Source organism: Bos indicus, chromosome X, assembly GCF_029378745.1.
Source record: "Bos indicus isolate NIAB-ARS_2022 breed Sahiwal x Tharparkar chromosome X, NIAB-ARS_B.indTharparkar_mat_pri_1.0, whole genome shotgun sequence".
Classification (NCBI taxonomy): Eukaryota; Metazoa; Chordata; class Mammalia; order Artiodactyla; family Bovidae; genus Bos; species Bos indicus.
In genome coordinates this window covers 81889603-81912943 of record NC_091789.1, presented here as the reverse complement: position 1 = coordinate 81912943, position 23341 = coordinate 81889603, and the positions used below count along the sequence as shown (strand labels likewise).

At 37.1% G+C, this 23341-nt stretch overlaps 1 protein-coding gene and 1 pseudogene across 1 annotated transcript in view; one reads left to right on the top strand and one right to left on the bottom strand.

The window, feature by feature from the left end:
• Window positions 1-11424: 11424 nt before the first annotated feature.
• Window positions 11425-23341, bottom strand: part of ABCB7 (ATP binding cassette subfamily B member 7) — a 158554-nt gene continuing 146637 nt past the window's right edge. The window contains exons 15-16 of the mRNA XM_019956073.2: window positions 21939-22046; window positions 11425-11808 (exon numbers count right to left, since the gene is read on the bottom strand). Of these exons, the coding sequence (XP_019811632.1) occupies window positions 11593-11808; window positions 21939-22046 (324 nt within the window). The 3' untranslated portion in view covers window positions 11425-11592. The remainder of the gene's footprint in view (window positions 11809-21938; window positions 22047-23341) is intronic.
• Window positions 19973-21157, top strand: LOC109554748 (guanine nucleotide-binding protein G(s) subunit alpha pseudogene; annotated as a pseudogene).

Here is a 23341-nt window from a genome sequence, read left to right as displayed (position 1 = left end):
CAGCATCTAATTTATGTAGTGGCTTTTATTTATAGACAACCTGGCATATAATATTACTGGTGGGAGAAGGGTTTGTTTTTCATGTTTCATGAGTACTGTTAAAGGCAGCATCTGTAGAAGCTTTTTTTTTTTGAAATATTTTTGATGCTTTATTATTATTATTTTTTATTTTTTAACTTTTCAATATTGTATTGGTTTTGCCATATATCAACATGAATACGCCACAGGTATACACGTGTTCCCCATCCTGAACCCTCCTCCCTCCCCGTACCATTCCTCTGGGTCATCCCAGTGCACCAGCTGAAACATGTATAATATCATATATGAAACGAGTTGCCAGTCCAGGTTCGATGTACGATACTAGAGGTTTTTTTAAAAAAAATATATCATCAATATTTTAAGTAGGTAAATGAACCTTTGGAAATAGCAGTTGAAGATTTGTATAACTGAGACCAGAAGAAAAACTGAGGCTACTGATTTCTTACTTCAATGCACCTCTTGAAATACAGAAGTAAAACACTAGCAACACACTACAGGGTCAGCATATGTACAAAACACATCTGTGTCATGAACCACACAACACAGGCTATAGTCAATACACTTATCCTGTATCCGTTATCAGTAACTTCCCATTTACACCCCCACCACACTATCTCTCAGATCAGAGCAGTCACTCAGTCGTGTCCAACTCTCTGCGACCCCATGAATCGCAGCACGCCAGGCCTCCCTGTTCATCACCAACTCCCGGAGTTCACTCAGACTCACGTCCATCGAGTCAGTGATGCCATCTAGCCATCTCATCCTCTGTCGTCCCCTTCTCCTCCTGCCCCCAATCCCTCCCAGCATCAGAGTCGTTTCCAATGAGTCAACTCTTCACATGAGGTGGCCAAAGTACTGGAGTTTCAGCTTTAGCATCATCCCTTCCAAAGAAATCCCAGGGCTGATCTCCTGAATGGACTGGGTGGATCTCCTTGCAGTCCAGGGGACTCTCAAGAGTCTTCTCCAACACCACAGTTCAAAAGCATCAATTCTTCGGTGCTCAGCCTTCTTCACAGTCCAACTCTCCTATCCATACATAACCACAGGAAAAACCATAGTCTTGACTAGACGAACCTTTGTTGGCAAAGTAATGTCTCTGCTTTTCAATATGCTATCTAGGTTGGTCATAACTTTCCTTTCAAGGAGTAAGAGTCTTTTAATTTCATGGCTGTAGTCACCATCTGTAGTGATTTTGGAGCCCAGAAAAATAAAGTCTGACACTGTTTCCACTGTTTCCCCATCTATTGCCCATGAAGTGGTGGGACCGGATGCCATGATCTTCGTTTTCTGAATGTTGAGCTTTAAGCCAACTTTTTCACTCTCCACTTTCACTTTCATCAAGAGGCTTTTGAGTTCCTCTTCACTTTCTGCCATAAGGGTGGTGTCATCTGCATATCTGAGGTGATTGATATTTCTCCTGGCAATCTTGATTCCAGCTTCCAGTCCAGCGCTTCTTATGATGTACTGTGCATATAAGTTAAATAAACAGGGTGACGATATACAGCCTTGATGAACTCCTTTCCCGATTTGGAACCAGTCTGTTGTTCCATGTCCAGTTCTAACTGTTGCTTCCTGATCTGCATACAAATTTCTCAAGAGGCAGATCAGGTGTTCTGGTATTCCCATCTCTTTCAGAATTTTCCACAGTTGATTGTGATCCACACAAAGGCTTTGGCATAGTCAATAAAGCAGAAACAGATGCTTTTCTGGAACTCTCTTGCTTTTTCCATGATCCAGCGGATGTTGGCAATTTGATCTCTGGTTCCTCTGCCTTTTCTAAAACCAGCTTGAACAACTACTAATCTACCTTCTATTTTTATAGATTTGCATGTTCTAGAATGAAAGCATACAATATGTGGGAAGCATCCATAAGTAACACGGATTTGTTCTTTTTTATGACAATAAAAATATTCCATGGTTTGGGTAGAAAATATTATATTTACCATTCATCAATTGGTGTATATTTGAGTTGTTTACATTTTTTGTTGTTAGGAATGATGTTACTATGAATGCTCATGTATGAGTTTTTGTGTGAACATATATTCTCAATTCTCTTGGGTAATGTATCTAGAAGTAGAACTTCTGGGTCATACAGTAACTCTATTTAAGTTACTAAGGAACTGTCAGACTGTTTTCCATAGCAGCCACACCATTTTACATTCCTACTAGCAATGTATGAGAGTTTCAGTTTCTCCACATTTCTGCAACATTATTATTTTCTTTTTGATTATAGTCAGTGTGAAGTGGTATCTCTTTGTGGTTTTGATATGCATTTCTCTAATGACTATCTTTTCATGTTTTTATTAGACATTTGTATATCTTCTTAGGAAAATTTCTATCCAGCTCTTCTGCTCATTTTTAATTGGGTTATTGGATTTTTAAATTATTGAGTTGTAATTATATTCTTTATATATTCTGGATATAGCCGCTTATCAGATATGATTTGTAAACATTATGTCCCATTCTAACGGTCTGTTTCTTCATGGTATCATTTGAAGCACAAAAGTTGAGTTGTTGAGTTGCTGATTTGATGATGTTCAATTAATCTGTTCTCTCTTATATTACTTGTGCTGTTTAGGTCTCATCTAAGAAACAATTGCTTAATCCAAGGTTATGAAGATATATTATGTTTTCTTCTAAGAGTTTTAGTTTTCTTACATTCAGGTTTATGAACTACTTTTGACTTAATTTTTATATATCTGTAAAGCAGTTTATGTTCATTGTTTTCCATGTGGATATCCAGTTGTTGAAGTTCCATTTGCTGAAGAGAATGTTCAGTCTTTATTGAATCATCTTGGCACCCTTTGTCAGAAATCAGTTGGCTGTAAATATAATGGTTTATTTCTGGACTCTCAGTTCTACTCCACTAATTTGTATTTCTAGCCTTAGGTCAGTACTATATACATCTTGATTACTGTAGCTTTGGAGTAAGTTTTACAGTTTGGAAGTTGAGTCCTCTAGCTTTGTTTTTATTACCTAATTGCCCTGACTAGAACCTCCAGTGCAACAGTGAATAGAAGTGGAAAGACCAAACATTCTTGTCTCATTCCTATTGTTAGGAGGACAGCATTCAGTCTTTCACTATTAAGTATAATGTTAGCTGTTTTTCATAGTCGATGAAGTTTCCTTGAATGTCTAGTTTATCAAGCATTTTTGTCATGAGAGGTTATTGGATTTTGTCAAATACTTTTTCTGCATCTAATGAGATGATCATATGGTTTTTGCTCTTTATTATGATGGTGTATTACATTGATTTGTGGGAGTTTTATTAATCTCGTATGCTTAGGGTAACTCCCACTTGGCTATGCTGTACAGTTGTTGGATTGTTTACCAGTATTTTTTGAGGATTTTAGTATCTATACACATAAGGGATATTGTTCTCTAGTTTTCTTGTGATGTCTTTTATTCCAGTATCAGGATGATATAAGTCTCACAGAATGAGTTCAAGATAATTCCCTCCTTTATTTTTTTTTTTTGGGGGGGGGAGGTTTGTGAGGTATTGGTATTAATCTTTTCTTAACTCTCTGGCAGAATTCAGTGATGACGCAATCTGGGCCTAGGCTTTTTGATTAGTTTTGGATTAGTAATTTAATCTCTTTACTGCTTATAAATCTATTCAGCTTGGCTATTTCTTCTTCAGTTTAAGAATTTGCCCATTTCCTCTAAATTATCTACTTTGCTGTCATACAATTTTTCATAGTCTTTTTTTTTTTATTTTTAAAATTTACATAATTGTATTAGTTTTGCCAAATATCAAAATGAATCCGCCACAGGTATACATGTGTTCCCCATCCTGAACCCTCCTCCCTCCTCCCTCCCCATACCATCCCTCTGGGTCGTCCCAGTGCACTAGCCCCAAGCATCCAGTATCGTGCATCGAACCTGGACTGGCATCTCATTTCATACATGGTATTTTACGTTTCAATGCCATTCTCCCAAATCTTCCCACCCTCTCCCTCTCCCACAGAGTCCATAAGACTGTTCTATACATCAGTGTCTCTTTTGCTGTCTCATACACAGGGTTATTGTTACCATCTTTCTAAATTCCATATATATGCGTTAGTATACTGTATTGGTGTTTTTCCTTCTGGCTTACTTCACTCTGTATAATACGCTCCAGTTTCATCCACCTCATTAGAACTGATTCAAATGTATTCTTTTTAATGGTTGAGTGTATATGTACCACAGCTTTCTTATCCGTTCACCTGCTGATGGGCATCTAGGTTGCTTCCATGTCCTGGCTATTATAAACAGTGCTGCGATGAACATTGGGGTACACGTGTCTCTTTCCCTTCTGGTTTCCTCAGTGTGTATGCCCAGCAATGGGATTGCTGGATCATAAGGCAGTTCTATTTCCAGTTTTTTAAGGAATCTCCACACTGTTCTCCATAGTGGCTGTACAATTTTTCATAGTCTTTTACAGTCTTTTTATGTCTGTAAGATTAGTAGTGATATCCACTCTTTCATTTTTTTACTATTATGAATCTTCAGTATTTCTTACTGGTCAGTCTAGTTAACAATTGTGTTGATCTTTCCAAAGAACAAGCTTGTGATTTTGTTAATTTTCCCTATTAATTTTATATTATTTTTCATCTCCCTTTAGGTTGTTTGGTCTTCTTTTTCTAGTTTAAGGCAGAAGTTTATTGATTTGAGATGTTCCTTTTTTAAATATAGATATTTACAGCTATAAACTGATCTCTAACAAAAATTTTAGCTGCATCCCATGTTTTTGTTGTGTTTTCATTTTCATTCATCTCCAAGTATTTTCTAATTTCCCTTTTAATTTTTTGACCCATATTTAAAGTGATTGCCTTCTGACGCACCCAAGTTTTTTTTCCTTTATTACTGATTTCTAATATATAGTGGTCAGGGAACACTCTTTATATGATTTCAATCTTTTAAAACTTATTGAAGCTTGATTTATGGCACAGCATATGGTCTATGAAGACTGTTCCATGTACACTTCAGCAAATTGCATTCTTCACTTTTATTTCCTTTTTGATCTTCTCTCTAGTTGTTCTATCCATTATTAAGTAGGGTCTTGAAATCTTCCACTATAATTGTTGAAATGTCTGTTTATCCTTCTAAGTCTGTCAAGCTTTTGTTTCATCTCTTTTGACAGGTTCTTAGGTGCATACATGTTAAAATTGTTATATCTTCCTGACAGATTGAATCTTTAATCATTGTGAAATATCCATTTTTATCTTACAGTTCAGTTCAGTCACTCAGTCATGTCCAACTCTTTGTGACCCCACGGACTGCAGCACACCAGGCTTCCCAGTCCATCACCAACTCCCGGAGTTTACTCAAACTCATGTCCATCATGTCAGTGATGCCATACAACCATCTCATCCTGTTGTCCCCTTCTCCTCCCATCTTCAATCTTTCCCAGCACCAGGGTCTTTTCCAATGAGTTGGTTCTTCACATTAGGTGGCCAAAGTATTTTTATCTTTAATAACATTTATTTAGGGATTATTCCATCTGATATTAGTATAGACACTCTAAAAAGTTTATGGTTGGTGCTTGCATGGTATATATATATATTTCCATCTTTTTATTTTTGGCTTGTTTGTATCTTTATGGAGTATTTCTCCTATAGACAGTATATTTGAACAAATTGGTTGGACTTATGGATGTGCTCTTGGAATGGAACTTGTTCATATGTAGGAGACATACTGCACTGGGCTCCTCTAGTAAATTTCTTATTTGTTGTACTTCTCAACTTCATAATTTCTAGTTTTTTCCCCTATTTCTTTATTGACAAATCTTTGCTACATCCACCATCTGGGTCCTTTCTAAGGCAACGTTTATTGCCTGCTCCCTGCCCCCTCCTCCCTTGTGCAAATGGGTGACTTTCTTGTTTTCTTTGCATAAAACTGGACATTTTATATAGTATCTTGTAATATCTGTGGATAATGATCCACCTCCTCTGGGGGACTATTATCTGCTTGGTTATTTTCCCTGCAGTGTGCAGTCTGATATTATCTTTCTCTTTTAGTCTAGGCACCCAAGGGTTGCCCCTGGGTTGGCATAAAGCAATTAGTGGTCAGTAAGATTTTTACCCTTTACCATTGGATGTGTGTGTGCTTGGAGGGTGCTACCATAGTATATAGAGTTTACTTTTGACCTATGTTCAGCCAGGGACTAGTACTTGAAGGTTCCTTTTCTGTTCTGAGTGGGCACAGTCTTGGACATACAGTGTTTCAGATTGCCAGGAATGTGTGCGGTTTTATTTTTAAGCCTGCATTCCTATGAGTAATATCTGGGTGAGAGCAACTTTTTGCTCAGTCAGTATTTTGTCTAGTTCCATGTGCCAGTCCAACTTCTCCCATGTGTTGATGGTCTGCACATGTTGCAAAATACTTTTAAGTCTGTCCCATGTTCCGTTCTGACTATCCTGAGTGAGTGCAGCCCAGCACATGCACTCAGACTTTTCAATTCTCAGAGTTGCTTGTGTTCCCAGGAGGCACTTCTGGGCTCCCTCTGGTTTAACTTCTGGCTGCTCTACGGATTTGCTTGCACCAGCTCCTCCTAGTAGCTCTCCACCAAGATCTCCATTGTTTTTGACAACGCCCTTAGGGATGGAGTTCTCCATGCTTTGTTTCAGTGAAGTCAGTACCCTCAGATAGACCTGCGGAACTTTTTGTATTCATTGAATGCCTTCGCCTTTGGAAAGAACCTCTGCATCAATGAACCAGAGCTGGCGGCAGAGGGCCCTGAGTGAAACCACCACTCTATGAAAAGGCACCAGGACGTGGTGGCAGTCCATGGTACTCTTGGTTTTTCGCTCCTTGAGTGAAACCTCTTGAGTTAGCTGAGGTGGAAAAAATCAGGGTCCCAGTATTCTCAATCTGTGCATGGAGTGCTTCCAGCCTAAGAGTGGGGATTGGGTGGTAGAAAGGATCTCCAGTCCTCTTGCTTGTGCTTGCCTGGAATACATTTTTTGCAATACAGGGTTGGGGAAATGAGAAATGCAGGCAGTTACCTTGCAGGGTAAAATGGTAGCCCTACAGTAGGAGTTGGGGAAAGAGGAGCCCTATCTCTCCCTAACATCTTCACCACACTTGAAAAGAATAGAGCACTGAGGGAAGAGCTTCTGTAACAAAGACCTGGTGTAGTGGAGAATATGTGGGTAATTCCTCAAATGCCAGACTCTTGCTGTTCTTACTGAAACCTAATAAGTTTCTCAAATGAATGTTTCTCCATTTGCTTTATGTCCTTTGGATAATTTCTAGATACTTCAAATGATTTTTTTAAAAACATTTTTTACCAGTTAAGCTGTTGTTTTGTTGAAGAGGGTCTACAGAGCCCCTTACTTTACCATGCTGGATGTCTCAACCTCAATATATTTTTGAACATAACTTCTGGGTGGAAATGTGGTTCAGCAAAAAGCATTGAAGGTTGATGTTTTTGAATTGTGGTGTTGGAAAAGACTATTGAGAGTCCCTTGGATTGCAAGGAGATCAAACCAATCAATCCTAAAGGGAATCAACCCCGAATATTCATTGGAAAGACTGATGCTGAAGCTGAAGTTCCAATACTTTTTGGCCACCTGATGAGAAGAGCTGACTCATAAGAAAAAATCTTGATGCTGGGAAAGATTGAAGGCAGTAGGAGAAGGGGACAACAGAGGACGAGATGGTTGGATGGTATCACTGACTAAATGGACATGAGTTTGAGCAAACTCCGGGAGATGATGAAGGACAGGGAAACCTGGTGTGTGCAGTCCATGGGGTCACAAACAGTCGCACACAACTGAGCGACTGAACAACAACAACAACAAAGAAACGGACTGGATGTCAGGACCCAGAATTTTCATCAACTTGACTAATAGTAAGTTCAGTGACTTCTCCTGAAATACAGTTTCCTCATTTTAAGAATGAAGAAATTTTATTAAAGGACCTCTAAATTCCTTCCAGCTCTAAAATCCAATGATATTATAAAACAGAAAGTCATCAGTGAAAAACATTCTAGTGTAGCTGTGTGAGAACAGAAAATATGCAAACAATCCACTGCCTTTGTTTTAAACCAAAAATGTTCTGATCTATTTCTAATTAAAGCTAGTATATTTCCAATTCTACCTAGCTAATCAAAATACTAAATTTAATGCATGGTTTGCAGTTAAGGCATTTTTCTACCCTAAAGGTTTCCTTCTTAGTCATTAGAACTGAGAAACTGGGGGCAATAGAAAGTTGCCTTTCACTGACTGGTCATTAAAAATATGACAGCTTAATGCTAAGTGAAAGCACTATAATTTGCTACCATTTTGCCCATATTATGAGCACTGGAAACAATTACTTTCTCTTTGAGACAATTTAAAGTTTTCACTTTTTGCATGAGGCTCTAAGGCCATACTCCCAGAGTGTCTATTAAATCTGTACTTATTTGGAGTGTGTGAATAGCAAAATATTAATTCTCCCTATGCACTGCAGAAGAGTTGCTTCAATGGGACACCCATTTTGAGCCACAAAGACATAGTTTATTTAGTACTGATTATCTGCACAGATTGTTACAACAATAAATCTGTGGTAAATAAGCTTCTGCATTGAGTTATTTTATCTTAACCAATTTTAACCAGCTGATTTGACTTCATACTGTCATTTATTATACAGTTTACATTCAAAATCTATATACTCAAAGCAGGAGGGAAGGGACCTTTCTATAAGAAAGCTGCCTTTGTAAACATATTTAAATGCTTTCAACTACCAATACGCAGAAGAATATCCTATGATGAAGTTACAAGGTAAGAGAATTATGAGTATCTACTGGTCAAAGTTGCATTTCCTGAAACATCCAGCAATAAAGAAGGATAGGAGCAAGATGGCAGTGTGTGCAAAGTGATCCAGAATAAGGAATCATATTAATTTTAAATATGTTGCCTTTAAAAGCAAAACATATTTTTAAACTAACCATCTTCACAAACTGAGCTTTGTCAGCATCTAAGGGAAAAGGCAAAATATTTAACTAAAGGTATAGAAAAGGTTCAAATCCATGCAGAGGAAAAGTAAATGCATATTTTGAGTTTATCCAAATGCTAAGGCCTCTTTCTGATTCTCACAAGTGACCATCAGACTTGAACTGTTCAAAAATTTCCAAAGGAGCCCATCTCCTCACCAAAATATTTCTATGTTAAAACCTTCAAGAAGGCAACTGGCCCAGTTTTTATGATCCCAAATTACCTTGGTTTCAATGTAATCTTTGTAAACTGGGATTCCCTTAGGAAGATTTCAATCTTAAAAATAAAGGGATATTAAGAAACAAAACCCTATCCCCTGCTCCATTTTCAGAGCCCATATGCCAAAATTGTAGCTTATTCATCCCAAGACATTAAAAAAATATATTATTTTGTGACATTAACTTAGAAATTTGTACTTTTGTGTGGAATATTCTAATGTAAAACTAGTACATTATGATAAATGTCCCTTTCTTGGAACCTCCTCTGAGTGAATCATCCTAGGAAGCTTTTCTTTCATTTTAATTTGTCTATTATGTCAGTGTATAGAACCACCTTAACAAGATGGAGTTAAGAGAAAAAAATTTAAGACTTAGTTGTAGCCCCTATAGTAACTGTATTTTTCTGGTAATTTAAGTTTTTATTAGCTGAAAATACTGGTTAATGACCACAGTGACGCAATGGTCTAGAGACCACCTCTAATCATATGAAAGTACTTTCAAATTTCTTAGTGGGGAAATTATCCCCACCCTAAAAACATTCCTGTCCTTCTTTGACTATATGTTTCCCATATCACAGAATCACTTACGTTGAATACCACTATTCACATTCAAAATGAATATTACTAATGATTATTTCAATTTTACCTGCTTGATTATGCAACAAAGTTAAATATTTTCTATCAACAACATTAAAAATGTACAGAAGGAATTAACAGAAGCAGAGTTTCTATCTAGACTAACCATTATTTCTAGTAATACAGCTGGGTTATTCAAAGGACATGTTTTTTTGGTTGTTGTTCCTCAGAAAAGCAATCACATCTATGGTTTGAGAGTAAGAAATGTCTCAAACCTCCCCTCATATTGCAGCTGATTAAGCATCTCAGTGTTAATTTCAACTCCAAAAGCAAGATCCTACCACGTGCTCTGGTATCAAAGACTAACCATAAACTACTAGCTTCAAGCTACTTTTCTAATCACCTTTATATAACAAAACTGGAGACTAGACTTAGATAAGCTTAGATATCTACCTACTAATGACAAAATAAATCGGAAAAAAAAAATTAGTCTCTTCCATACCAAATTATCATTTAAAACACAATAAAACCACAGACCAATAAAATAAATATTTTAACACCTTTTCTGAGAAACAAAGCCTCATTATATACAGTTATGTTGCTGTTCATGAGATACACAAGTTTTTCAAGCTGAATGATTACTACCAAAAAATTAAAGCAAATTCAAGTTGGAAAAGGAAAGGAACTTTCTAAGTGAATACATACCAACATTTTATTAATTATTTCTAGCCAGTAAAACTTAATTATCTTGCTTGGGCTCCTCCTTGTTATTTCAAGCTTAAACTCATTAAACTACTGAAAAAGGAAGAGAAGATCTGGTAATAAAGTAATTCTGAAGTATCAACACAGATTAGAGGCTTGATCATCTAAATATTTTTGTAATCCTCTCCTATTTGTCTAAAGGTTATTAATAATTGTTAGATTTTGCTTTATACACGTGTGTATGCACACATCCCATTCGGTTGTTTCTTTGTATAACTTCAGATAGCAAAAGCAGTGCATTTAAGATGGAAACAGAAAACCCAATTAACATCCTAAGCTTTTTAGATCACTCCCAGTATAGTAAGTCTCAAATTATATCAAGGTTTGCAAGTCTTTAAAGAAAAATTATGAATTTTTGTCCAAAACAAAAGCTACATCTCATTTGGTGGAAAAATAAAATTCTCAGCACTACATGACAGTTACAATGCTGGTTAATGATGAACATTCTATATACCAACATGAGAGTCAAGGTTTTTCCTCTTAAAGATACATGGTGGTAAATATTTCTAAAATTTTAAGTATTGTTATTTATCATTCATGTATTTCAATGGAGAAAGAAAATCTACACTTTTTAAAAAAGAAATAGATACTTTTCATCTAAATTGTCAGCATAAAGGAGGTTTGAAAAACTACAAAAATTTTGGAAGCCAATCTGATTTATCTGGTTATGGATATCAAATGACTGTCAGGCCTCAAAAATGGAAATGGGGTAAAGTCAAGTAGTAACAACAATTATGCTTTGACCACAACTAAGGCAGTAACAAGAAAATAATTAGGAGATAAATATAGATGCCACATCAAATAGACTGTGAAAGATGTAAAACTCAATTCCCTTTTCAAATAAATCTTATCTAAAAGAAGGACTATAGAAAATGGGAATGTCTGATTTTTTTTAATAAAACAATTCTGCTTCAGTGCAAATGTGTAGTCAAGGTAAAAAGAGGAAGAAAGGAAGGAAAGAAAGGAGAGAGGGAGGGAGGGAGTAAGGGAAGGACGAAGGAAGAAAGGAAGAAAAGAAGAAAAGAAAATATTTCATGTGACTTAGCAGGAACAGTTTCCACAGCCTTTGACACTGTTGACAATTTCTTCTTGTAGTCTCTTCCTTTCTTCCTCTTTGGACACATTTTCTTTCTTTGCATCCCATTTGGGGTTATCATGGTTCTGCACACGGCTGCTCTGTGTATGCCACATTTCTGAATAGATACTGCTAGGGTTAGCAAGCAAATCATGGTGGGTACCACGTTCAGCTACCTTACCCTAATAAGCAAAAATAAGAGAAACATAGACAAAGTCATATAACTAGCATAATAATTGAAAACACATAATACTTTCCAAGTAAGAATTTTGAAAGACTGCATTCATTAAAATACTTTCCCCAATTTTTTAATTACAGTATATGTGGGAAAAATCAAGGTAGGAATGCCTTCATTACTGTTGAGCTACCAGTATGATAAAAAACCAAAAAGCTATGAAATTCTATATAACATAAAGTATTTCACTTAAAGAAAATACAGTCTGAATGTTTTATTTTTCATTTTGAAGAGCAGAAAAGAAAGGTGAAGATTTTCTAAAAGTGGTATTTTCTGTAATCAGTAAATCAAATTTAAATCAAAAGCACTGTTATACAGAGATTTAAAGGATTTAAAAATAATATGCCAAAACCCTATGTGTACTTTGAAATAAACAAGATTTCTCCATGATGTTTATTTCTTCCAGTAGCTATTTTTCTTAACAATAGCTATTAAACTTAACACTGCATAGGTTTGGTATTGATGTCAAATTCTTATATCTACAATTAATTTGTCTCTTGAGAGATACTGTTAAACATACTGGAAGACAAAAGTAATTTTGTCACTTTCAGTGGTGTTCCTGGTGATATGACCTTTAAAAATATAACCTTAAGCTAAATAACTGAAATTTGTATGTGCCCACTTCTGAGCGGTTAATTTAAGCATCTCCTTGATTTCTGGCTGGAGAGTCTAAGAATTATTTTGCTCTATTTGAATTCCTCTGGATCCTGCATGTAGTCCTCAATCCCAAGGTGTGTGGACAACTTCATTGGCATAAAAGTCCCCATGGTTACATATTTTATACTTTTTTATTTACCACTGTAAAAAAAAAACAAAATAAAATTCTCAATGCACAGATACAGAAAACAAATTTATGGTTACTAAAGGGGACATGGAGGGCAAAAGGACAGTAGGAGTATGGAGTTAATAGATACAAACTACTATATATAAAATACATAAGCAAAAAGGATTTACTTAATAGCACAGGGACTTCCCTGGTGGCTCACACAGTAAAGAATCCGCCAGTAGTGCACAAGACCCAGGTTCAATCCCTGGGTTGAGAAGATCCCCTGGAGAATGGAATGGCTACCCACTCCAGTATTCTTGCCTGGAGAATTCCATGGACAGAGGAGCCTGGCAGGCTACATTCCATGGGGTCACAAACAGTCAGACATGACTGAGCGACTAACACTTTCTTTTCACTCACAGAGAATTGTATTCAATATCTTATAGTAACTTACAGTGGAATATAATCTGAAAAAAAAAACCCTGAATCACTAACACATGAATTATACATCAATTAAAAAAATCTTCTATGAAAGCTGCATCCAAAAGTATTAGAAAGAATGGGAACTATTTTTGCAGACAACTAATGAAATAAATTACAAAAATTTATCCTGTAGTAAAATTGTGTAGTTTAAATTATTTTTACTTGTATTAAAGCATAAATGTACATAGCTTAAAAATAATTACAAAGCTGATAAAAAGTACATTCTTTTGTCTCCTCCTTCTCTACCCTTGAATACCTCCTTCTTATCCCCCAATTTGTAGCTATTTATTCTGGCATTTACATACACAGATACATATTAATGAGATCCAGCACTTTCAACTATTCCACTTTCCCATGCCTCAAATTCACTCTTCTAATAATATTGGTTGTATAATAAATGTTATTTAATATACAATGTTTGCTTTATCATAACTATGTAAATATTACCTGTTGTCAGGTACTAGGACTTTATATATATTTTCTCCTAATTTCTTATTCTTCCTGGACTTAGTAATTGCCTTGTTTTTCCATTTGCTTAGTTTTCTATGTCACTGCTGCTGCTGCTGCTAAGTCGCTTCAGTAGTGTCCGACTCTGTGCGACCCCATAGACGGCAGCCCACCAGGCTTCCCCGTCCCTGGGATTCTCCAGGCAAGAACACTGGAGTGGGTTGCCATTTCCTTCTCCAATGCGTGAAAGTGAAAAGTGAAAGTGAAGTCGCTCAGTCGTGTCCGACTCTTAGCGACCCCATGGACTGCAGCCTACCAGGCTCCTCGTCCGTGGGATTTTCCAGGCAAGAGTACTGGAGTGGGATGCCATTGCCTTCTCTGTTCTACGTCACTAATTCACTCTAAACTTTAAGTTTGTCTGAACAGTGTTTTTCTCATTATCGACTATGTTATGTAATCTATTATTTAGCACCCCCACTGGAAGATATTTCTCTCACAGCTTTTAAGCTGTTTTCCTTATCCTCAATTCTGAAATTTTATAATTTGTCTATTCTTTTTCCTCCTTCCGTTTATTGTGGTGGGTACTTGCTAGGCCCTTTTATTTTATTTTTTTCCTAATTTTATTTTATTTTTAACCTTTACATAATTGTATTCGTCTTGCCAAATATCAAAATGAATCTGCCTCAGGTATACATGTGTTCCCCATCCCGAACCCTCCTCCCTCCTCCCTCCCCATACCATCCCTCTGGGCCGTCCCAGTGCACCATCCCCAAGCATCCAGCATCGTGCATCGAACCTGGACTGGCAACTCGTTTCCTACATGATATTTTACATGTTTCACTGCCATTCTCCCAAATCTTCCCACCCTCTCCCTCTCCCACAGAGTCCATAAGACTGTTCTATACATCAGTGTCTCTTTTGCTGTCTCGTACACCAGGTTATTGTTGCTAGGCCCTTTTAATCTGAAAACTTATGCTCTGAAGTTCTGGACATTTGGGGGATATTAGTCTTTGGTTATACCCTTCCTTTTTCTGACTCCCTTTTTCTAGAACCACCACTAGTCAAATGTTGGACCTCTTAGACTAATTTTCTTGTTTTCAAATCTTTCCTCTATTTTCTCTTTTTTTGTTTTACTCTTTAGAAATTTCCTTGACTTTATTTCAGCAATGACAGTTTTGATTTCCAAAATCTCTTGTTCTCCAATTGTTTCTTATTTATTTACCACCCCATTTCAAATTTGAAATGATGCAAGAATGGTAAAAATAAACACCTATATATGCTTCTCCTGGGTTAGCAACTGTTACTTTTTCCACATTTGCTTTCTCTCACTTGATCCTATCTCTAAATTTATACTACTTTTTGCTAAATTATTTAAGAATGAATTGTGGACACCATAACATTTCACCCCTAAGTATTTCATTAGCATGTGTCTCCTGAAAGGGCTTCCCAGGTGGCACTAGTGGTAAAGAATCCGCCTGCCAATGCAGGAGATGAAAGGTTTGATCCTTGGGTTGGGAAGATCCCCTGAAGAAGGAAATGGCAACCTGCTCCAGTATTCCTGCCTGGAAAATTCCATGGACAGAGAAGCCTGGCAGGCTGCAGTCCATAGGGTCACAAAAAGTTGGACACGACTGAGCTTGTACACACACACACCTGAAAATAAGGACATTCTCCTATATGACTGGAATACAACTATATCACACCCAAGAAATTCATCTAATTTATAGTCCATATTCAGATTTTACCAATGATCCCAATAATATTCTATATATATATATATATATATTTTTTTTTTTTTTTTCCCCATCTAGGATTCAATCAGGATCAACAGGTTGAATTTGTAAGTTTTCTAGTCTGTGTGAGTGACAGTAACATTTCTAAAATATCCAGGCTTATTTTCTAAAGAATGCACTTCAAGTTGTATTTCTCTAGTTTTTCCTGATTCTTAGATCTAGGCTAAACATTTTTGCTGAAATACAATATAGGTGATGATATGTCCTCAGTGTATCATATTAGGAGATGTATGATATCAGTTTCCTCCAAGATGAATGATATTAAGTGATCATTTCTTTAAGGAAGTGTCTACCAGATTTCTCTATTTTAAAGGTATTTTTTTCTTTGTAGTAGAAAAGTAATCTATGGGTTAAGTGACTATTCTATTCCCCAATAGTTTTTTACCATATGGTTTTAGCAAACGATGATATTTATCTAAATCTTTTACTACAATGGTGGCTGTAAAATGATTTTCTAAACGTATCATTCCTTACATGTGTGTTAATATTCTTTTTTTTTTTTAAATGAGTTACAATTACCATACAGTATTGGGTGGGATGGAGGGCCTTGAAGGAGAGGATATATGTATCAGATCAGATCAGTCGCTCAGTCATGTCCGACTCTTTGCGACCCCATGAATCACAGCACGCCACGCCTCCCTGTCCATCACCAACTCCTGGAATTCACTCAGACTCACGTCCATCGAGTCAGTGATGCCATCCAGCCATCTCATTCTCTGTCATCCCCTTCTTCTCTTGCCCCCAATCCCTCCCAGCATCAGAATCTTTTCCAATGAGTCAACTCTTCACATGAGGTGGCCAAAGTACTGGAGTTTCAGCTTTAGCATCATCCCTTCCAAAGAAATCCCAGGGCTAATCTCCTTCAGAATGGACTGGGTAGATCTCCTTGCAGTCCAAGGGACTCTCAAGAGTCTTCTCCAACACCACAGTTCAAAAGCATCAATTCTTTGGCACTCAGCCTTCGTCACAGTCCAACTCTCACATCCATACATGACCACAGGAAAAACCATAGCCTTGACTAGACGGACCTTTGTCGGCAAAGTAATGTCTCTGCTTTTCAATATGCTATCTAGGTTGGTCACAACTTTCCTGCCAAGGAGTAAGCGGCTTTTAATTTCATGGCTGCAGTCACCATCTGCAGTGATTTTGGAGCCCAGAAAAATAAAGTCTGACACTGTTTCCACTGTTTCCCCATCTATTTCCCATGAAGTGATGGGACCGGATGCCATGATCTTCGTTTTCTGAATGTTGAGCTTTAAGCCAACTTTTTCACTCTCCACTTTCACCTTTATCAAGAGGCTTTTGAGTTCCTCTTCACTTTCTGCCATAAGGGTGGTGCCATCTGCATATCTGAGGTTATTGATATTTCTCCCGGCAATCTTGATTCCAGCTTGTGTTTCTTCCAGTCCAGCGTTTCTCAGGATGTACTCTGCATATAAGTTAAATAAATAGGGTGACAATATACAGCCTTGACGTACTCCTTTTCCTATTTGGAACCAGTCTGTTGTTCCATGTCCAGTTCTAACTGTTGCTTCATGACCTGCATACAAATTTCTCAAGAGGCAGATCAGGTGGTCTGGTATTCCCATCTCTTTCAGAATTTTCCACAGTTTATTGTGATCCACACAGTCATAAAGCAGAAATAGATGCTTTTTTGGAACTCTCTTGCTTTTTCCATGATCCAGTGGATGTTGGCAATTTGATCTCTGGTTCCCCTGCCTTTTCTAAAAGCAGATTGAACATCAAGAAGTTCATGGTTCACATATTGCTGAAGCCTGGCTTGGAGAATTTTGAGCATTACTTTACTAGCGTGTAAGATGAGTGCAATTGTGTGGTAGTTTGAGCATTATTTGGCATTGCCTTTTTTTGGGATTGGAATGAAAACTGACCTTTTCCAGTCCTGTGGCCACTGCTCAGTTTTCCAAATTTGCTGGCATATTGAGTGCAGCACTTTCACAGCATCATCTTTCAGGATTTGGAATAGCTCAACTGGAATTCCATCACCTCCACTAGCTTTGTTTGTAGTGATGCTTTCTAAGGCCCACGTGACTTCACATTCTAGAATGTCTGGCTCTAGGTCAGTGATCACACCATTGTGATTATCTGGGTCGTGAAGATCTTTTTTTGTACAGTTCTGTGTATTCTTGCCATCTCTTCTTAGTATCTTCTGTTTCTGTTAGGTCCATACCATTTCTGTCCTTTATCGAGCCCATCTTTGCATGAAATGTTCCTTTGGTATCTCTGATTTTCTTGAAGAGATCCCTAGTCTTTCCCATTCTGTTGCTTTCCTTTATTTCTTTGCATTGATCGCTGAAGAAGGCTTTCTTATCTCTTCTTGCTATTCTTTGGAACTCTGCATTCAGATGTTTATATCTTTCCTTTTCTCCTTTGCTTTTCACTTCTCTTCTTTTCACAGCTATTTGTAAGGTCTCCCCAGACAGCCATTTTGCTTTTTTGCATTTCTTTTCCATGGGGATGGTCTTGTTCCCTGTCTCCTGTACAATGTCACAAACCTCATTCCATAGTTCATCAGGCACTCTATCTATCAGATGTAGGATATATGTATACATACAGCTAATTCACTTTGTTGTACAACTTTGTAAAGCAACTACATCCCAATTAAAACAAAAGAAAGCATATAATATAAGTTTCAGATGTATAACACAGTGATTGTTTTTATATATTATGAAGTGATCACCTAAGTTCAGTTACCATCTGTCACCATACAAAGTTATTATTGACTATATTCCTTATGTGTAAATTACGTCCCTATGACTTAGTTTGTACCTCTTAATACCCTTCACCTATTACATCTATCTCCCCACTCTCTCCCCTCTGGCAATCACCAGTGTGTTCTCTGTATCTATGGGTCTGTTTCTGTTGTTTGTTCATTTGCTCAGTTTTTTTAGACTCCACATATGAGTAAAATCATAAGGTATATATTTTTCTCTGATGTATTTTCATTTGGCTTGGCATAATACACTTTAGGTCCATTAATGTTGTTGTAAGTGGCAAGATTTCATTTTTAAAGAAGAGCTTTCCCTAAGCATTACTATAGAATTATAGATTTTCTTTTTATTCAGTGTGTTGTAATTCACAAGTATCATTTTTTTTAATGTTCAAATTATCCCACATTTGGCCAGTGGGAATCCACTCAAAATGCTCCTTGATTCTTTTTGTTGAGGAACAGCATTTTGTGTAAGATCTAGGTGCTAGTCATACTCATTACTTCTGGGATTTCATTGCTTCTAGACCTTTTCTTTCCCTGAACAGAGTTAGGAACTTTTTTTTCATCATAAACTAATATTGATAATTCTGTCCCAATATAACATCAAAAGGTTCTTCCTCCGGTTCTCCTATTCCATATCTCTATCTTTCTTCTCCCAAATAAGACCTTTATTTCTCAACAACATCAATATATTAACTCATATGCTCAGTCTTACGATATACAGAAAACAGTTTCAAAATAGCTACTCCCATACTACCAACAACAAACGTACTCAAATCTGAGTTATCTTTATCCTTATATTCTACTAAGGCTAAAAAATAAGAGTAATGTGTGCAAAAGTTATTATTTGGGTTAGTTTTGCATTCTCTTTTTCTTCTGCATGGTTATGTTATCAATTCTTTATGCAGATAGTTTTACTTCTTTCCATTTGCTTTAAATTCATATATTTTTTTAAATTCAGTTTTTTTCACTCTCCTCTTTCACCCTCATCAAGAGGCTCTTTAGTGCCTCTTCACTTTCTGCCATTAGAGTGGTATCATATGCATATCTGAGGGTGTTGATATTTTTCCTGGCAGTCTTGATTCCAGCTTGTGATTTATCCAGCCTGTCATTTCTCATGACGTACTCTGCATATAAGTTAAATAAACAGGGTGACAATATACAGCCTGTCATACTCCTTTCCCAATTTTGAACCAGTCAGTTGTTCCATGTCTTGTATGCTTCTTGACCCACATACAGGTTTCTCAGGAGACAGGTAAGGTGGTCTGGTATTACTATCACTTTAAGACTTTTCCAGTTTGCTGTGATCCACATAGTCAAAGACTTTAGTGTAGTCAACGAAGCAGAGGTCGATGTTTTTCTATAACTCCCTTGCTTTCTGCATGATTCAGTGAATGTTGGCAATTTGATCTCTGGTTCCTCTGCCCTTTCTAAATGAAGCTTGTACATCTGGAAGTTCTCGGTTCACATACTGCTGAGACCTAGCTGGAAAGATGCTGAGTATAACCTTACTAGCACGTGAAGTGAGCTCAACTGTACAGTAGTTTAACAGTCTTTGGCACTGGAATGAAAACTTACATTTTCCAGTCCTATGGCTTATACTTGTTAAGGTACTTTTGTTTTATATTTATAAGAAAAGGCTCTATGTACATGATGGCATACAATTGAAAAGTTTAGTAAAAAGCACAAGAGCAGATTTTACTTCAGATACTTAAACATCAATGAGATAATAAAGTATATTTATAAATCTTCCCACTTGAGACATTCTGGACAATCATACTGAAAAAAATCAGTTTACTCTTTAGTGAATATTAGCATTTTTGAGTAAGTGGTAACATAAAAAAGAAACAATATACATAACATGGAAGTAAACATCCTATAAGAAATTTTAGTGATGCAAAAAATTCTCTCAGTACAGAATGTAGAGGAGAATGCTTTTGCTCTCAACTCCCAGTACTTATGCTTTCAAAATGATAAAGAATTGAAGGTTTACTTGTTAGACAGTAAAAATAAACATAGAGAACATCATTAGAAATAATCAAGTACAAAGGTGGGTGGAGATAAAATAGCCCTACAGAGAGGAAAAAAGTAAAACTATTACAATTTTCAAATCTACTAATTGCAATAGTGGCACTCTGATCTGTTCAGAATATTTAGAGAGTACACTCTTATAGTAATTCCCTCAGAGAAATAAAGTAGGCTGTCATTTGTCTTAGTTTCTTCATGAGGAAAAATACAAAATAAAAATGGCCATGTTTGAAAATGACCACTTTATTTTATGGTAATTTTCTTTTAAACATCAAGGGTGTGTGCAGGTATTAGGAAAATGAAAATATGAAATACACTGAAGACATTAAGCAAATATTCTGTACAGAGCAAAAATGAATGCAGAAAAATTGTTTTAAATACAAAACCTTTAAAACTGTTTCTAACATATTAGGATTTAAAGCTTTCCTCATCTAACTTTGCTTTTAAAATGTTAATAAAGTGTGAATTAAGCTCCTCATCCCTCTTCCTCCTCCTCCTTCCACCCCCTTTGCAGCCTCCACCTCCCCTTCCCTGCACCCGCTGAAGAGCTCTGGCAATAAGAGTGGTGGCGGTGGTGGCAGCAGCCCCCGCAGCTCCAGCTCAAGTCCATCTGACTCCGCGGCAGCCATTAGACCCCTGCACTCCAGCTCAATGGGCTGGGAGCCACTAGCTCCACTCGGCCACAGAAACACCGCCCTCCCTTGGTGCTCCTCCCAGAGGAGCCAAGTTTGCGCTCGCCCTGCCTGCCCGGCTGGTGCTGCCCCAGCCCTCTTGGCCCCGCTGCCACGGGCTGTCTTGAAAACAGAAAGACTGAGGACCAGCACAACAAGGAGAAGGAGCAGCGTGAGGCCAACAAGATTAAGAAGCAGCTGCAGAAGGACAAGCAGGTCTACCGGACCATGCACCACCATCTGCTGCTGGTGGTGAATCTGGAAAAAGCACCATTGTGAAGCAAATGAGGATCCTGCATGTTAATGGGTTTAATGGAGAGGGCGGCTAAGAGGACCTGCAGGCTGCAAGGAGCAACAGGGATGGACTATATAACCTCTAGATGATGACTTCAATTTCTCATCTTCCTGGCTATGTCCTATCACACTTCACATGCTGGAACTGCCGGTCTTAGGAAGCCTGGAGAATCCCAGGGATGGGGGAGCCTGGTGGGCTGCCGTCTATGGGGTCACACAGAGTCGGACGTGACTGAAGTGACTTAGCAGCAGCAGCAGGAACTTCTAATAATACTATTCTGTTGTTGGGGGATGGGCCCCAACACCTAACCTCTAAAGATAACTGAAAAAAAAATTTTTTTAAACAAACAAAAAACAACAAAAGTAATCCCTGATTGAAAAATATGTAGTGTATCAACTAACCAAAGCATCTAAATAAACAGTGACTGACAGCTTACTGTAACAAAAGTTGGCATTTGAGAGCTATGACCCCTCTCTATTGAACCATCTCCCTGTTAAACCACCTCCTGTGTACTTCCTAGATGCTATGCTAGATCCCTGACTGAACCCTACTAATACCTACTAACAGCCTGCTCTTCTATTGGTGACTGTTCTACAAGTAAAACTTAAGTATTAACAAATGTGATAAATAAAAATTCTCTGCATGTCTCAGCAAAAAAAAAAGAGTGAATTAATACATTTTATTCATTTTTGTAAGTGGCATAGGTTGTTCCTATCAATAGAGGTAAAAATGGAATCCTATCAGGATTCAATCTTATTCAAAGAACACAAAGTCTAAAAATTTCTTTAGAAACAATGTAAGTTGCTTGTGTTTGCAACAATTTCTAATGTACTTCAAACACTGAACTTTAAAGTTAAATATCTTACCTGGTTCAAGACAATAATTTCATCTGCATCAACCACTGTTGACAATCTGTGTGCAATGAAAATAGAAGTTCTATGTTTCACTGCATCCCTCATGGCACCAAGAATAGTCTGCAAGTTTGACAACAAGAATAGTAAGCGGGGGAGATTTATCTATTAGGTAAATGTAAATTAAAAGAACCATATATTTTTTAAAAGAACATATAAAATGCCAGTTAATTTTGTTATATAAACTTTATACCACTACCAAATATTCTACCCAATCTAATAGTTACGAAGAAGAAACTAAATCAATCAGAGAGGGAAGGCAAATATGACCACATTATCATGGAAAAAGTTAAAGATAAGCAACCACTTCTTTAAATTAGTTTGGGATAAGGTGGAGATTTCCCATACTTAAAAACAAACAAATAAAATGAATCCACTGATGGCAGGAGCATAGTCAGATATGATGTTTATCTGACCAATGAGAGCAAAAACAAAATAAGGAGGCAACCAAGTGATAGGATGCAGAGAAATTTTAAAAAATCAAGAAAAGAGAACACAGGAGCATTTGCTTTTCCTTAGTTCTAACTCAGAGGACAGAAAGATTGACAAGGACAACTGTTCATGTTTAACTTGAAGAAACTTCTTTTTCAGAAGTATTCTGACTTCTTAAGGTATTTTGGAAAATACACTTTTTTTTTTTTTTTTGCTTACTGTCTGTAAAATGTAAGAGAGAGCTTCCCTGGTGGCTCAGTGGTAAAGAATCCACCTGCAAGGCAGGAGACACAGGTTTGACACCTGGGTTGGCACAACTCCCTGGAGAAGTAAATGGTAACCCACTCCAGAATTCTTGCCTGGGAAACCCCTTGGACAGAAGAGCCTGGTGGGCTACAGTCCATGGTGTCACAAAAGAGACACAACTTAACCAATAAACAAAAATAACAAAAAAGTAAGGCAGCTGTATATATATTCAGCTATACTTGGATACCTGGGTCTAAGTACAACTTGCTAGATGGAAATAGCAACATGGGGGATGGGGATAGGACCAATGTCTTCCTATAGGTATCTCTAATCACTATATTTATTAAAGGAATAAAATTACCTGAGTAGATGGTTACCCAGGAAAAGAAGACCTTAAACTTTACTATGGCAGACTGAAAATCAAGTGCAGACTGAAAATCTTCTAAGAAAAACTATGATGCTTAAGGCAACTCCTCTATCTTTACACTCAAGAACTTAAACTGCTATCCTAATGATGCTCTGGACCTTTTTAAAAGATCGATTCAAATTTACTAAATCTTCTGATAACTCATTCCCTCTTCTCTGCTGGCAATTAATGGATTATGCTCCTTGAGATAATAAAGGTATGTGACTCAAATAATGACTGTTGTGGGGACTCCAAATTTGCGATAGATGTGGAT